Raw genomic sequence first — 18,422 nt, forward strand, 5'->3', positions numbered from 1 at the left:
AATTGAGAACCACTGTCTTATTAGGCTTATGGTGCTATAACAGGCTTGTCTCTGGGCATCTCCATAACCAGAAGAATGTCCTGTTTATTCTGTGGAATCTTAAAACTAAAAAAAAAAAATCTTAGTATATATTAATTATATAAAATAATGACTTTCACTGTGCCCTTTTCATATATTCATATAATATATTTTGATCACATAATGATCTTCTTAATGAGCTGGTTTCTATTCTCATGTTGGGCCTTGACAGCACTGACTTCTTTGAAAGCTTACCCTGGTTACCACTCAAAATCCCAAAGCCTAATTATTCCCTGTACTGAATTGGTCTCTAAAGAACACACCTCTACTCAGTGAAGCATGACACCTTTTAAACCAGCCACACCCAAATCACACAAGAAGAGAGCAACCTGGAGAAAGGCGGTGGAACTTTACTTCAGGAAGAGTCCTGCCTGGCCTCAAATTTAAAGAGATGACCTCTCTCTGCTTCTCAAGTGCTGGAATTAAAAGCTGTGCCTTCACTCTTGGCCTCTTTTTATCTTTTAAGGATATAAAACAAACAAACAAAAAAAATAGAAATAAAAACCACAAACTTCGGTGTCTCTGTGTCTGTGCTTGTGTCTGTGTATGTGTCTGTGCATGTACCGGTATCTGTTCATATATCTGTGCACATGTCTGCACAGGTATCTGTGCATGTACATGTGTCTGTGTCTCTGCATGTGTCTGTGTCTCTGTTCATGTGTCTGTGCTATGTGTGCAAATGCCTGCAGAGCCCCAAAGATGTCAGGACCCCTGGAGCTGGGCTTGCAGGTGGCAGTGAGCCACTGGACATGAGTAATGCGTTCTGAACTCAGGTTGTCTAGAAGAACAGAGCAAATGCTCTAAACCACTTCTCTAGCTCCTCACTTATGACTCCAAAGACTATGAGCCAATACCTTCCTTTGACAAATGCATGGGTTCTTACGGTAGGGAACAGAGTGACTGGGGACAGCCACAGGAAAAGTGGCCAACTGCTCGACACTGTCTCAAAGCATGATTTTCCAGTTTTAACCTGAAGAACATGACAGGGAAACCTACCGAGTCAGGAATGTCTGAAGCCTTTTGAACTGGCTAGGTTTATGTCAACTTAACACCGGCTAGAGTTAGCAGAGAGGAGGGAGCCTCAATTGAGAAAGTGCCTCCATGAGACCAAGCTGTAGGCAAGCCTCTAGGCCCATTTTCTTAGTTGGCAATCAATGAGGGGAGGACCCAGTCCACTGTGGTGGGGCCATCCCTAGGCTGGTAGTCCTGGGTTCTATAAGAAAGCAGGCTGAGCAGGCCAGGAGGAGCTGCCAGTAAGCAGCGCCCCTTTGTGGCTCTAGGTTCCCACCCTGCTTGAGTTCCTGTCCTGACTTCCTTTGATGATGAACTGTGATGTTGAGGCATAAGCCGAATAAACCCTTTCCTCCCCAAGTTGCTTAGGTCATGGTGTTTCATCACAGCAATAGTAACCTTGACTAAGGCAGTTTTCTGTGCAGCTTCTGAGACACTCAAGGCCTCTCAGGAAGACCTGAAAAGAATCACCCGGTTTGGAGCTGGAGGGACAGACAGCTCAATGGTTTAGAGTGCTTTCTGCTCTAACAGAGGACTAAAGTCTATATCTCAGTACCCAAATGGGGTAGCTCACAGAGGCTCCAAGGGAGCCGGATACCATGTTCTAGCAACTGTGGGTATGTACTCATGCCTGTCTCTCATGTTAAACAAATCTTAAAAACAAAAATTCCCAGGTTTCAGATATGGTTCTCATAGAAGCACTATGCAGTACATCCACAGGGAACCTGAGGTCCATTCAGCTTTGTACTTAGAAACACACATATTTTAATGTGCTTCTTGAAGACTCTCTTCCTTAGCTGACTCTCTCCCAAGAGAGAGTGACATCATGGCTTGTCTCTTCATTCGCTCCCCGGTAGGAGTCTTTCCTAGCACTCGCCATCAGAAACAACCCTGACAGCAGGTTTGTACTGGATCTTCCTAGTCACTTTAGTTTATAGACTATTTATGCTACGTGCTCACACAAGGATTGAAACACACGATGCCCTTGTAAGGCAGAAGTATTTGATTCTCCTCTCATAGCTGTTACTTATGACACTTTGAGCTGCTTGGGGGGAAGGTACCGGGAGGTGGGCAGAGCAGTCTTAGGTATGGCAGCTGGTATATGGGCCGCCATCCATTTACACTGACGCAGGGTGCAGATGACTCCCCCAAACTGCAGTCGCAGTCTACAGCCCCCACTGTTTTCTCACTGAGCAGGGAGGAAGGGAAGCAGAGCCGCAGAGGCTAACCTGGAACATTTTGAGGTGAGGGTGGCATTGCTAGTGAACAGGCACACTTGCAACCAACAGAATCTCCTTTTTTGCCTCCAAGCAGATGAAAAGCCATAAACATACAAGCTGGGAAACAGCAGCCTGTGCAGAGGTAATTATTTTAACCAAAGGGAAGTGATCACCAAGCCATACCAAAGACTCCATGGAAACAAAAAACCAAGCCCTTAAGATGAACCTGGACAGGAAAAGATAGTTATTCCATAAGGGGCAATGGCTAAGGTGGAGGAGCATAAGTGAGAGAGGTGAGCCAGAGAAGCTGACAAGAGCAGTCATGTGACTCACATGGGGACTTTCACAGCTAAGTTGACTTCTATCTGACCCCTCCATCGGGCCACCTTCTCGAGAAAGAGCCATGGCGAGAGCACACCACACTCCCGATCTCAGCCCCTCTGTCATGTCTGTCATATTCTACAGACACACGCTGGGAGTCCCTGAAACCCCAACCCCAACATGCAACCTAGAGTCTAGAACTGTCCTTACCGGAAGGTGACTAAGAGGCACGTCCACCTGGCCCAGGAAGTCGTCTCGTGTCTGTGAGGAAGAAAGCAAAGTGTTAATGTTGCCATCTGTACCCCGAGTGCCAGAAGCTCTGTAAAACTGTCCTACTGCACAGAGAAGAGAGAAGTCCAGAACCTGGTACGGGTGCAGCAAAAGGGGCGGGATGAAGGCAGACGGCCAAGATGAGGCCCCAAGCTGTCATCAGCAGACCTGGAAGTACAGCTCCAACATCTGGTCTTTAAGTAACTGACACACTGTACCCACCCCCCGAAAAGAAGGGCACAGAATCCTCTTGTAGGGCTGGGAGCCTGTGGCCAGTCAGGAAAGAGGAACGTATAAGGCCATTTAGGGTTTGGGGGCAGAGTTGGACACAACTTAAAAAGAAGGCAGGACAGAAATGTTTGGAACATTTCAACACGTACTTATCCTGCCATAAACTCAAGAGCTTCCCGAAAGCTCAGAGTCTGAAGAAGCATGGCTTAGTTACTAATACATCTTATAAACTGTGGGTCATAAAAAGGAGAAAAAAAGCCGTAACTTTTCCCCCCAATATCCAGTCAGTACACTACTAGAGAATCCATGTCTGGGGAGGAAGTCTGTAATTTTGGATATGCTGTGTTTCTTGCTCTCTTGACCTACCACATGGCATGCTTCTTTGTGTCTCACATGGGACCAGTGTGGCGTTGGTTATGGGACTCACTGGTCCGATATCAGACTTTGGGAGTAACCGTGGGAGTCAGAGGTCAGGGCCAGGCTCTAGACGAGTGTGTCCAACAGCATGCTCATACCCGTCCTGTGGTTATAGCACTTGTAGCTTGGCCTCTGGTGTTCAGAGGACCACAAATAAGCGGGCACAAATCAGATCAAAACAACTGCCTTCCCCCTAGTGCACCGCTGTTTGTAGCTCACAAAAACACATGAATGCTGGAAAATTCATTGCACAGGATCAAACCCTTTCCACAGCTATCTGAAAAAACAAAACCAAAAGCAAAATAACCAAAAACAAACCAAGGAGGCCCAGAAACCCTTATCTGCACTGCATTTGTTTACTAAGAAATATTCCAGTTTACAAATACTACTTTATCTTCTCCCATTTAGTGGAACGACAGGTAAACACGAACAAGGTTTATGAAAATAATTTATTCCACGTTTTGGTATTTCCTTCTAGATAGATTAAAAAGTGTGATTAACTGGAGAGCCAGCTTGTCTCCTCCAAATGATGCATGAAGGATAACAGAAACTCAGCACTGGTCAGACAGAGTCTCCTCAATGTCTGCAGATTCCTGTAGGCACGCGTGCGCTGCATTTCTGTGCATGCACATGGCCGGCATGCGAAGGAGAGGCCGGAGGCGTCATTCCTCAGGCCGTCTGTCCTGTTCTTTGAGATAGGGTCTCTCACTGATGTGGAACTCACCATGCATGCTACGTTGGCTGGCCAGAAAGTCCTAGAGATCCACCTGTCCCTGCTTACCCAGTGCTGGGATTACAAGCCCATACCACCATGCTCCATGCCTAGATCTATGGGCTCTGGGCTTGAACTCAGGTCCTTAATCACACACGGAAAACGTGCTATTATTAACTGGGCCATCACCCCAGCTACAAATGCCAAAAAAAAAAAAAAAAAAAAAAAAAAAAAAGGACAGAAGTCAGGGAGGGATGACATGTGCAGGATCCCACCTAGATATCGGCAGAGGCAGCCTGTGGCCATCACAATATCCTTGGGCTGTCACTGCCACAAAGTGACCTCTTAAAGCCATGTTATAAAGATGTTAGTCATTTTTGTGAAATCTGCAACACAGAACCATTTCCATCAAACCTGCTGACTACAATAAGCCACAAAAACCAAACTGCAGCTCACAGCAAGCCAATATTAGTCATTTCCCCCCCGCAGGGTGAAGACATTCAGGTTAGTAACAAAATTACTTATGCTCTCTTCGACAGTGAGAATGCTCACTGGAGCCTCTAAAACAGGTATGTAGGGTAAAGCAAAGCTTCAGTTACGTCACTGGAAAAGTGAATAGATATACAGAATTTAGTGTGCACTCATTAAACACTGATGAACTCAATTCAGGACCACCTTTCTTCATTCATTCATTCTTCTTATTCCCTGCCTCTTTTGATTTTTTTGAGCCGGGGTCTTATTTATATACCCCAGGCTAGCCTCCAACCTGAGGTCCTCCTGCCCTGTCTCCCACACACTGGGATCACAGGTGTGCACCACTTTGCCTCTTTACAGCATGCAAACCGTGAGCCTTTAAAACAAGCGTGCACTATATTTATGTTACGTTCTGTACATATATAGAGCTGCTGTCATGGGTTTTGGATGCCTTCAAGGTCAGACCAGGATTATAACCACAGTTCCAGCAAAATCCTACTGAGGACCCCAGTGTCCTGCGCACACTGGTTAGAGAAGGCAGCACTTTAGTGAAAACCAGGCTTACCTGGCTTCAAAATACGTGAGACTCAATTTCTCAAGGAACAGGCCCACTCCAAAGTCTACGCTGTCTCCTGGTTTATGGGTCAGAGCACCACTTGAAGGGTGGGATCCAAACTCACTAGGTACCCACCACAACTACACTGAAAAAGACCTGTTCTTTTCCAGACAGAGGCTGTGTGAACCTGATCCACAAAAGCTGACGGGCAGGGCAGGGGACTACAGGGGAGTAAAGGTAATTGGGAAGCAGGAAGGTTGGGTTCTCAGGGACCACACTGAGTCTCTAAGGCAAGACATAGCACAAGGACCAGCAATTATTAGAAACAACCCTATACACCCTCATAGCTATATATGCAGGTAGTGATTAATAAGATTTGAAATTTTCCCTTCTCTGGTGCTGGGAGTCAAATCCAAAACCTCATGCATGCAATACAAGTCTCTAACTCTGAGCTACACTGCAGCCCTCATTGGAAAATGGTAGTGGAAAGTATCCATGAGCCTCAAATGAAATACAAGCAATGTTTTGAAGAACCCTTTTCAGTTCCATGTGTAAGTGACCACTTGGACAGAGCTGTGATTAAGATGAGCTTACAGGAGCTGAAGAGGTGGTTCAGACGGTAAAGTGCTTGCTATTTCAAGCACGGGGACCTGAGCTTGAATCTCTAGAACCTATTTAGGAAGCTGGCATGGGAGGTTACCCCCCAACCCCCATCTGTAAGCCGAGAATAGGGAGATAGAAACATGGTCAATATTGACCTCTGGCTTCTACAGGCTTAGGACACACACGAACACACACACACACACACACACACACACACACACACACACACACCCTAAAAAATTAGCATCAACAAAAAATTGTTTCCTTTTATGTGATATAAAATGTCAATGCAACTTTATTGAAAACTGCCCGACGCTATTGCCTGAAGTTTTACCCTGGACATCTTTTTTGTTTTTTTTTTTTTTTGTTTTTTTGTTTGTTTTGTTTTTTGGTTTTTTGGTTTTGTTGTGGGTTTTGTTTTTTTGCGTTAGGGTTTCTCTGTGTAGTCCTGGCTGTCCTGATACTCACTCTGTAGACCAGGCTGGCCTTGAACTCAGAAATCTGCCTGCCTCTGCCTCCCAAGTGCTGGGATTAAAGGCGTGCGGCACCACCACCTAGCTAACCCTGGACATCTTGAAGTAGTCACTTTTAAGATTAGAATTTCTCACAACAAATCCAAGTCTACAGGATTTAAAATGTGAGCTAGAGATTCAGAAGAATTTACTCACCAAGACAGATCATAGCTGCACTTTTATATACAACACACTGAGACAAACATCACAACCGCCTCACAGGAAGGGTGGCCGGTCACATGTGTTAGTTACATCCACACGAAAGACATCAAAAAGGGTCAGCAGTCCTGGGGGGTAATGATCCCACACAGAAACACTGCTATGTATCTAGTTAGTGTTTTTTAACCCACAGGTTAAAAAAATGATCTCTCCTCACACACTCAGCAATCCACCCCAGCCTCTAAGCCTGCTGCACCATAGCAATAGTGTGGGGAACTGTTTGATGTTGGAGCCTTTTGGAAGCATGCATACTGCTATCTAAAGAATAGATGGCTTAAGTAACGTTCACAGAAACTTTTGGATCCAATGTCACAAATACAGCAAGTCCTCCACAGCTTGGTATCTGGAGAGCCACCTGAAGGTGACTGTGCATTCCTTCTTCAGACCCTGCCTCATTCCTCAGGAAGGGATGGCGCCGGCTTTGTCATCCTCGACAAGAGAGAGAGACGTGTGTTTTCCTTCCACTTGTCAGGCGCCTCAGCCCCTACCACGTGGACAGTAGAGTTCCGTGGCTCAGGGGCCACCAACAGTTATTGATCTCCACCCACTAGCCTGTGTAGCACAGGCCCACACATTACTTTGTCTACATATCGAAAGCCCCTGCTGCACAGCTGCCACAGCATGCACTGCTACAAGCCCCTATGCCTCCACCCGCCCTATGAGCCCCTGTTAAACCTCTGTTCACATCCTCAGTGCCCAAGCTTCTACTGTACCTCCACCCCAGCCCACACTGCATGAGCCCCACTGTACCTGCATTCCATGAACCTGTTACGGGCCTCCATAGTAGACTACAGTGCACAAGTCCTATTATATTGCTACCAAGAAGGCACTATAGAAGCCCCCTGCACTTCACACCCTACTGCCCCTCCACTTAGCGCTCCTCTACACAAGGTTGCCTTCACCTCTGCCCATACCCCACACTGCATGAGCCCCACTGTACCCCCAACCACCTGACACTACACTAGCCTCCACTGCACCTCCACTAAGGCCTGTATGAGCGCTCTTATTTCTCCCCACACTCCATGTTACAAGGGACCCCCCCCCCCTTCACCTCTGCCCATATCCCATAAGTCCACATTTCAGCACCTGGGGCCTCTGGCTTTAAGGTGAAATGCTTTAAAATGTTAACTTAATAGAGTAATGGTCATACGGCAGTCCACTAAAATCAAAGAAAAATTGCCACAGTGAAATTCTTGAATCCTCGTGCTACTATTCAAATTCACTTCATATGTGTGAAAAGACACACACACACACACACACACACACATATCACACACACACACCACACACACGTCACACACACCACACACACACACACACACACACACACACTTAAATGGCTCTTGCACTGCTAGCTCTTGTGCCACTCAGCTTTGGTTAGTAGGGTTGAAATCTATCACCCACTGAAACAGAGTAAGGTGCGTTCTGGAGATAGTGGTTCTTATTTGTGACAACAAACCAGGCCTCCATGTCACACAGTCTCATAGCAAATTCCCGGGACCTGAGCAGGCTCCAGTAAAAGCATTTTGGGAGGTGACAGGGCTGCCCCACACCAGCTCTCTCGCCATCAGGAAGAACATCTATTTTAAGGAATGCTTTTCTTGAAAACACAAACAGAAGGCAGAGAGGTAGATGGAGCAAGGAACAACTGTGCCGGCAGACGAGCAGCCCTGCCATTGCAGTCTGGATATGGTCCAGGGACATAACTAGGCCAGTATGCGCTGGGCCTTCATGGGCTCAACTGAGGTCCCAGCTGCTCTGAGTTCTCAGCTATGAGACCAGGGGAAATGATATTAAATGATATTCCCAATGCCCTCTGCGCTCAGGTGGCTAGAGGTGACTAGAGAGCATTCACTTGATCTCTCCTCAAATACTGAGTGCATTCCAGATGCAGGGACACAACAACAATCCTTACCATATAATCAACTGGTGATCAGAATTTAATATACAGTCAACTGGAGGGGTATGAATGTTGGGTGGACTCTGGGGACCAAACCCCTTATGGAACAGTACTCCGAAGCTCAAAACATCTCCTCATCCCTCTCAGACAGAGGATACCACATCTCTCATCACTTCAAGTTGGACAACCCATGTGTCCAGTGCTGTTCTGTGTAACAGACCTATACAACCTGCAGCTTCTTTGTAATCCAGCGGTCCTCAACCTTCCTAATGCTGAGACCCTTTCATGTTGTGGTGACCCCCAACTGTAACATTATTTTCTTTGCTACTCCCTAACTGTAAATTTTGCTACTGTTAGGAGTCACGATGGAAATCCTTTTCTGATGGTCTTCAGTGACCCCTGTCGAAGGATGGTCAATCTGAAAGTGGTCATGACCCATAAGAACGACTGCTGTGACAGTGTTGTGACAGGCTGCATGGCCTGTTGTGGAATCCCTAGAATACTTCGTTGTGTCACAGTCAAGGCCCGAATGACTGACATGTCTTAGAGCATTTGCTGGACTCCTGTCCATGGACTAGTGCTATGCAGAGCAGGAGGGTTTTTTCCAAGACATTCCCTTAAGACACCCAGACAATTTCTGACCAAGACTCTCCTCTGTGGGCATTCTAGGTTGTATCAAGCTGACCATCAGAACTATTTGGTATAGCCTCAGAGGCTCCATGTGGCTTGCTTATGTGAGAGGAGGCAGTGAGGGCATTAACCAGAAGACACTGACCAAGGACAGCATACTGGGAAGGTGGGCTGGTGTTGAGAGCAGCTGAGGAAAGTTTAAGTTTTTCGAGAATGGAAGGGTTGGTATGCACCCCCACCTCCCACCCTGGGCTGCAGCACGGTTGAAGCAGTTGATTAAAGCTGGAGCCTGGGCTCTACTCATGAGTAATCCCTCTAAGACCCACACTTTCAACCTCACTCTGGCATACACAATACGGAAGACAAGAGGTAGAAGCCTATACCATAGGAAAGTGTGGCAGCATATCTTCCCCATTGCCCAGATGGCTATCCAGGAACCCAAGACTCCACAGTCCTTACAACCCTGTCCCTGTCTGTGAAAACAAGTCTTTTATCAGGCAAGGCCAAGGAACACTAACTATAATCTATCAGTAACTGTTCATATCTATAATCTATTACTGTGCATCTTTTCAGAGGGTGGAGGACCCTGTCCCCTTCTATGTTCTGGAGGATAGTCTGGCTTCACAGTTAACTGGGGCATCTACTTCACAACTATCTAGTGACACGTGGCTCCAGCGGGGAGACACTTTCTATAAAGCTGTTTTGCCTTGTGGAACAGAGTATAGAGAAGTATAGGCACCAGTGTCAGCTCCAAGCGTACATCCTTCTTCCCTCAGTACCTCTTTGTAAAGCACAATTAGATTGTTGACTGTCCTAACAAAACAAAACAAACAAAAAAACCAAAACAACCTTCAAAGAACACAACCCACAGAAAACAAGACGAAAATTCTCGAAAGGGCTACCGGTTACAAAGCCACTCATCTGACCTTTACGGCTAAACAATAATGTGTTCCTGGGTTTGTTCACAGTGTCCGCCTAGTTATTATGGACTTATCTGAGGTATGGTTTGTCTTCATTTTAGGATGATTTTCTCAGGGTAATGGTCTTACTACTCGTGGGAAGTTTTAATTGGATGTGTAAAGGGGGAAAGAAGAATTCTGGGTTTTGTCTCTTTAATTCAGTACCAAAAAACAGAATGGCTGTGGGTGATTGATGTCAGACAGTGATAGCAAACAATGCGGGCTCAGGAAGCAGTATGAACTAAGAGGAAAATGAACCAGAGTGTATGATGGGCTCAGGATCATTTACCATTTTGCTCCATTATGATTCTTGATGCTAAAAGCCCTTCCTCACAGGCCAAAGCAAGAGATGCCAATGGTCCGCCTTGTTTTCTGGCTGGCCAAATAGTTTGGACATATGGAGAACTACGGACCACAAACTGTAGTGTGAGTGAGTGCAGGGTGTTCATTCATCCTTTGGTATTTCATGACTGAGAATACTAAGTTAGCATCACAGAGGTTTATGCAAGGACACTAATTCACTTTTCCTCAGGGCTCTACGAAACAAGCTTTGTAATATGAGCTTTGGCATCCTAGGTAGATCCTTCTAGGTCTCTGTTCTCCACTGGTCATGTTTTGGCTGCAATCACATCTCTGGCCAGTGGACTCCATCAGTTTGCAGGGGAGAGAGTCCAGCTGAGCTCCAGGGAGAGCCTCAAGACTCCAAGGAATGTAAGCTCCCATGTAGCTTACTCGCAGGGGCCAGCACTGTCCGAAGAAGGCTAAGAAGCCTTCTGTGGGCTACAGAACGGGAGGGCAGCAGCCGGAATATTAACCCAGTTAGCTGGGCACTGACAGTTCACGGTCTTGAGGAAATACCCCCACTCCCGAGGTAACCGTAGCTGACCACGCTGCAGCACCTACCCCATAGCTTCCTGAATGTACAGCTCCAGGGCTGTGAATTCCAAGCGAACACAACCTGAAGTGTATTTGCTACGAGCATATTCCTGGGTCGGTGCTCTCCTCACTTGCATGATCACATATGTATGAGATGAGAAGATAAGCATAAAGGAAGAGAACGAACTAAGCCATTTTAAATTGTTTTTCTTACCCCTCCCTTTGACAGCTGAGTTCTTTGAACCAGAACATGCATATCCTGGGGACATACACAAAATTCCCAGGGCACCAGGCTAAGGACAAAACCAAACCACCTAGATCCTCCCATGGGTCAAGTTCCCTATCACCAGGGTACTTGAGGACCGTGTCTGCTTTCTGGAGCCTAGTTTCTCGGGCTTTCTGAAGAAGGATCCCTTCTTATCCCTGATTCCTGCCAGAGTCCATTCTGCCTACAAGCAAAAATGAAGGGCCATCTGGGAAATATACGGCTTTGGGGAGGGAAATGAAGCTGAAAAGCCAAGAAAATACATTTTACTGAGGTGACTACAGTTTTGCATCTTCCTGGCTTTTCTCTGTATTTGCTTTAAAAGATGAAATCAGGAATCTTCTACCAGAAAATAAGCTGGACACGGTCAATTAGTTTAACAATAAAGAATGGTTTTGCTAACTCAGTTTGTGGTAGATATTTTCCTCAAAATGAACGGTATCTGCAATCTTGGGACTAAACTACCTGGCATGCTGGGTACTTTCTGGAATAGGCTTGACATATACAAACGTCATCCAACATAAAGTTAGATAGCTTTTACAACTACTGGACCAAAGTACTCAACTACTGATAAATTACAGATGTCGACTTAAAAATATGTAAGAAGTGAGCTTTCAAATTCTTTATGAGGTCCACTAAGCAGAAACACTGTTTAAAAAGCACAAAATCCATCATCAAGTCAGGCCATTAATGAGGTAATTAAAAAGTTTCCCCCAAAACTCAGCGAAGATTTAGAACTTCTTCCTCATAGGTCAGAAAAAAAAAAATGGAAAAGAGAGATTTTCCCTCTTCACACACAGTGTTAGTGAAAGGACTTTGGCGGAGAATTTTCAAGGCTTTGGGGAAAATTAGTTCATTTGGTATGTATCTTGAGAGGAAACCACTTCAACTAAGGACTTCCAAAGATCTAGAGACAGTTTGGGGCTGTAGTAGATGTCACTTCAGGCACAGAGTAAAGACCACTTAGTAATCTCCATACCCTCCTGGGGCCTGTGGTCATCTTCCAGTCTTTCTAGAACAGCACTGTATCTGCAGGACGCCAGGGGTTACACTGCAGTCACTGTGATATTCTACGCCCATAGCACACGCCTCAGCTTAGACATCAGCTCTCTGACAGACAGATGCTGAGGATAGCATGTTTCAAAACATGCTCGCTTTTAATTATCTGGGGCCAGAGTTGGCAAGTACCAGGGAAACTGCAGGAGCGAGAGAGGCTTACAAATTGATCAGGAACTGTAATCGTAACAGTATAAAGCAGCAGTTCTCAACCTGTGTGTGTGGGGGGGCGACCCCTTCGGGGGTCACATATCAGATATCCTGCACCTCAGATATTTACATTACAGTAACAGAATTACAGTTATGAGGTAGCAATGAAATAATTTATGGCTGGGGTTCGCTGCAACATGAGAGAGTGTATTAAAGGGTTACAGCATTAGGAAGGTTGAAAATCACTGGTATAAAGGTTCAATTTCCCCTCCCATTCCCTTCTAGCCTCTGTTATTCTCCCAAACAAGAAATAGGTGGATCCATTTCTACATGTGGCTATAAATAACTATGGGCAGGAATGTGGAGGAGACAAGGGCGGGGTGTGATTCTGGTTGCCTATTTGGAGACCTAGCCCGCTGGCCCAATAGGGTTGAGGTATTTATAGGAATAAGACTCACAGGTGCACAGACAAAGCCCAGGGATTTTGCTTGTTGTGGCCAAGGGATATCTGCCTGGCTAAGGAACCAAAATGACAAATCCTGTTTTAAAATAGACTCAGAGGATGTGATCCTTAAGTGAGAGCTCCAGTCATTAAACCAATGCACATTTAGGACTCATGTCTCCAGGCACCTCTCTGGAGTGGCTGCCTGCCCTATTAATTCTTACTGTGGTGGGGAGCTCACTTCCTACGGGGTACAGAGGTTGGACTTCAGACATCAAAGCCCTATATCTACCGAGACCAACTTCATAAGCAAAGGCAAGTTTCCTAGTTGCTACACCAAAGGTCAATGTCATCCATAAAGCAAGGATAAAAATGGCTGTACTGTGCACAATAGTTGCTATTAAATGGAACAACTAGGTTCAATAAATGCTACTCTAATAGGGACTTCTATAGGTGACACCATTAGCATTTTGGCTGAGTGTTTTCTGTGTGTCAGAATGGGGGTGGTGACTGTCTGTGTTCTGTAGATGTCTGCAAGCATCTCCTCCTTCTACTAGATACCATACCAGCTTGTCTGTTAGGTCAATCAAAAAAGCTTCCAGACACTGTTAAATGTTCCTTTAGTAGATGGGGGCACTGTACAACCCCATCCCCCTCATACTCTGGAAGGAGTCCTTTACATTTTGGGGCAATTCCATATGACACTCCTGGTGGTCACTATGACTCTATCTTTCTGTAACTCCTAGCCCTTCCGAGGAGCAGCACCAGGGAAGAAGGAAGAGGTCCACACTTGAACTCTGTAACTCTAGAGTCATTTGGTTTTTAGTTTGTACCATGAAACAGATTGACTTAATTGCTTATTTAAAGGATGGCATATCTTTATCTTCCAGATGATTTCTCTCATGCCCAGGAATTCTTAAACAAACACCACCAAAGCTCCCAGGGTAAAATATACGGGGAGATAGATCACTCATACGGCTGCAAGGAATCCGTTGAGACTGATGCCAAAGGTGAGCTCCCTGCCCGACTAAGGTGTTTAAAGGTCAAGCTCTAGTCAGAAGCGCACAGTGGGGCTGCTGTCAAAGCCAGGAAGGACCAAGAACAAGGGCAAAGGGATTGGGGCATGCTTGAAGGAAAAGACTAATGGGAAAGGATGTACCTGTCAGAAGGTTTCAATGACCAAGTCACCAAAGACAATTAGAATGAGTGTGTTAAGCACTAAACTTGTTATGTCCCCAAATACAGGACAAACCTGGAGAGAAAAGGTTCAATTACTCCCCTATGACTTTTCCCCCAATGGTCGTGACTGACCACCAGAGAAATCCTTGTGATTGTCTTCAGTGTATGTGCAGTCAGCTGTTTGGAATGTCCACCAGGACCAGGCCATCAAAGTCTACAACAGGGCTGTCCAATCACCTACTTAAACTTCACAACCTGATGCTGTTTAGCCCTGACCGTCACCTCTGTCACATTGGATATCTTGTACTGATGGCTCAAAGCAAGAGGAAAGGAAGAAAAACACTGGCCACTAAAAATACAAAGTCCAGGTAGACAGACACCAGTAATGGGTACAGGGACAGATCTCTTAAGGCAGTGGTTCTCAACCTTCCTAATGCTGTGACCCTTTAATACAGATCCTCATGTTATGGAGACCCTCAACCATAAAATTATTTTTGCTGCTACTTCATAACTGTCATTTTGCTACTGCTATGAATCATAATGTAAGTGTCTGTGTTTTTGATGGTCTTAGGTTATTTCTGGGAAAGCATCATGTGAACCAACCCCAAAATGGTTGACAGCCACAGATTGAGAACTACTGACTGGTTACATGCTTACGGCATGACTAGAATTTGGGGTGCTGGTCCCAGGTGAGGAATCAACTAGTTAATCAACAGCTCTGGGTCTTCTCTTGACCAAGAAAAATGGGACTAAAGATCTCTGGTACATCTGTGTGCAGAAAGCTCATGCAAGTTCACACTGAATGCTAGGAAGCTATGGAGTGAATGTTTTAAATTAACTGTTGAGAAATAGGATGAGCAGCGAGTTCCTGCCAGGGCTGGCCAACTGGAAAGCACACAGCTATTTTCAGCAACCCTGTGGGTGAGTTCGTCTGGTCTCCTATCAAAGGCCTCCTCGTGTACTGCAAAGAGTTCAGCATGTTCAGTTTGAGAAACCCTATTCTATTCTGTGGGGGCAAAACAATGAAACGTTTTTTTTTTTTTTTTTTTTTTTTTTTAAATTATGGAATAAGATAGTATAACGTTCATTATTCCCTTAAAAAAGTAAATAAATGAAGTGATGCCACGTAAGAAAAGAACCAGGATGAAAGATTACAAAACTGGGTCTAAATTCAAGAAAGGGGCACTTTCTTAGGATTTCAGAGTGGCCTTTAAATTTTTTCTTTACAAGATAATATGAGGGTTAGGGTGGAGCTGGGGAGATGGCTCAATGGATCAAGCACTTATGGGTACCAGAGTGAGCCTGGATGCCCAGAACCTATATCAATATAGGGCATGGATGCTAGCCACCTGAAATCCCAGGTCTGAGGCAGCAGATGGCAGATCCCCTGAGCAAGCTGGCTAGCCAGACTAGCTGACAGGTAACTTCTGGATTCAAAAAAGAGACCCTTCCTCAATAAACAGCAATGAAAGAGAGAACCCGAGGTCAGCTTTGCCTACATGCATGTGTGCACCCTCCCATGTGCGCCCCTAACACAGGCAAACCCATACACACATGCACTCTGAGTTCATATACTTGTAAATAAACGAATGGGAGGCGGCTACTAACAGCATATGTGCGAGTGAGAACATTCTAGAAAATACAAATGGCACGCAGTTTGCCATGTCATATAAGACTTCCCTGCCAATACTCTGTTAAAAACTCCAATTCCACATTGGGGGGGTGGGGGGTGGGGGGTGGTTCCTATGCTGTGAGCATTTGTTGTTGTTGTTGTTATTCTGGAAAGAAATCTTAAGAAGACACTAGCGCATATGTGACCATATTCTAAGGTAGTTATTGGGACACATAGCAGATCATATATCATGTAAGCACATGTTGAGACTAAATTACAAATATGGTCTTCATTTTGAATTTTATCTTGAGAAATAGTGAAAACAGCTAACCTTCGACTCTTAAAATGGTATGAAAAGCAGAAAGCCTTGTCTGCATTCTATATTCTCTCAAAGTGTGTGTGTGTTGGGGGAGGGGGGGATAGGAGAGAGTTGCTTATTTACAAAATAAAACTCATTTTTACTTCTGTCTTGTTTTTTTTCTTCTTCTATGTGTGGCTAAGTTGATTCTGCTTATCTGCAGAAAATAATCAGGGGCCTTTCAAAGCTGTGGGGGTGGGGTGGGGGTTTAGTTTCAGAGTCTAGTTGTCAAGTGGAAGCTAACCCCGCCCCCTGTATATGATGTGCATTATATACCACAGGGTGTATGTGAAAAGGCACGTAGAAGAAAGCACTGATGCACATTATGTGTATTATAGGGTATATTATGCAGGATGCAATTACATGCAGACAATCAGCATCTCACTGTGGGAAGGACCCTCTCTTTGCCACTTAAAATGATTGATTTTTATGTGTATGGGTGTTTTGCCTGCAGGTGTATCTCTACGCCACATACATGCCCGTTGTGCCCATGAAGGAAGGCCAGAAGAGAGAACGGATCCTTTAGATTTTAGTTACAGAGAGTGTGGCCTGCCTTGTGGGTGCTGGGAACTGAAGCTGGGTGCTCTGGAAGATGATCCAGTTCTCGTCACTGCGGAGCCATCTCTCCTGCCTCCTCTTTTTCCATCTTGAAATGAATGTAAGGGCCTGGGGAAAGGCTCAATCACTAAGCACTCGCTGCCTGAGCATGAGAGAACTGAGTTTGGATCCCCAGCACTCATAAAATACTGGGCGTGGCGGGTGATTCTGTCACCCAGTGCTGTAGTTAGGGGCGAGCTAGTGTAGCTAACCAGTGAGTACCAGGGTCAGTGAGACCCTGTCTTAAAAAAAGGTGGATAGCCATAGGAGAAAATATGTGGCACTGACTCCTGACCTCCTCATGTATGTCATGCACCTATGTATGCCATGCACACAGGCACATGAAGGCATCACAGTAAGAATTTTTAATGAAATAGAAATGTTAATACCATGATAATAAATGCCAAGCAAAGTCAAATGGTGATCAAATCAGGTGTTTTCAAGCTTTCTCTGTCTGTCTCTCTGTCTCTTTCTCTCACACACACATGCATGTGTACATGCACGCACAAACACAAAGACACAGCTATATGTATCCATTACATGCAGACACTCAGGTAATTTGATTGAAGGTAACATTTAGAGGGCAACAGTCATCAATGTGGTTGCCAAGGAAACCTCAGTCATGTTACAGAGTGTCCAAATGCTATTAGCAACAGTCCGCAACATAACCCATTTATTTATTTATTTTCCCTGGAAGAAATATGCTATTCTGCAATTTGAGATGCCCGGGGGATGAAAATGCAGAGAGACACTGTCGTATAAAATGTGATTTAGGACCTTGTTCTATATCCAAGGTGAAATGGTATCCCATGAAATGTTTAATTTGCCATCGTGTGCTACGGGGAAGGGGTAAGTAGGAACAATGCTTGATTACTTAGGGTAGTGTGCTAAAGAGAGGCATTAAACTCACCCAATCCACAAACATGCCTTACTTCAGGAAATACAGGAGTGAGAAAAGTAAACTACAATCTACAATGCTACATTATAAACATTTAAAATGCACTGTTTTAATGAACCACTCGCAATAACTTTGATGGAGATGCTATTAGCAATATCCAGCATGCTTTACTTGAGTATCAATCAGTATGTTGCTCGCCCAACAATGAGTGGGGGCAATTATGCAGATCCAGGGTTCAATCTCAAGCTCATCCTGTCCTATTTACTTCCCTTCAGACTTATAGATGATCAAGGTCCCAGAAGAAGTTGGACATCAAGCCTCCCTGGACTTCCAATGCCCCACATGACAACGGAGATAGACTTCCTTGAGCTTGCTTATATTCTGTTATTTATTAAGGTGATTCTAATCATGTCTGTTAACGTGCCCTTTAAAGGCATCATCACCCTTTAATTTCCTCCCTTCAAGAATCTGAACTGGTGTTTCACTAGAGAAAGGGACAGCAGGAGAGCAGACAACGGCCTCATCAGAGCCACAGCTAGAAGAATAGTAACTAAATTCAGGAAAGTGTACTTCAGGGGCTGCTTGGGGAAGTAACCACAACAAATACACTTCCAGAGGAGGCTCTTAGGGACAATGGGGGAAAACAAATCACAGTATTGGAAGGGAAGTAGTTGAGAAGTAGCCTGAATCTGGCGCACCACAACTCCTCGTACATGCCCCTTCATTAAGCTATTGTAGAGATCATGCTTCCACGGGGCTCAGACACTCATTGAAGTTGCTACCTGCTGGCTCCAAGGATCAAGTTTTCCTCATAAAACTGCTTACATGACTCTGTGTGTGTATGTTGTTGTTGTTGTTGTTCTTACAAGTTACAGA

At 45.1% G+C, this 18,422-nt stretch overlaps 1 protein-coding gene across 7 annotated transcripts in view; it reads right to left on the minus strand.

Annotated features, from left to right (window-relative positions):
• The window catches only part of Nedd4l (NEDD4 like E3 ubiquitin protein ligase), a 329,402-nt gene that overhangs the window by 75,826 nt on the left and 235,154 nt on the right, over nt 1-18,422 (minus strand). For all 7 annotated transcript variants that reach the window (XM_034517740.2, XM_034517748.2, XM_076912554.1 and 4 more), the window contains one exon: nt 2,841-2,891. In XM_034517740.2, the coding sequence (XP_034373631.1) occupies nt 2,841-2,891 (51 nt within the window). The remainder of the gene's footprint in view (nt 1-2,840; nt 2,892-18,422) is intronic.

This window comes from Arvicanthis niloticus, chromosome 14, assembly GCF_011762505.2.
Source record: "Arvicanthis niloticus isolate mArvNil1 chromosome 14, mArvNil1.pat.X, whole genome shotgun sequence".
Taxonomy (NCBI): domain Eukaryota; kingdom Metazoa; phylum Chordata; class Mammalia; order Rodentia; family Muridae; genus Arvicanthis; species Arvicanthis niloticus.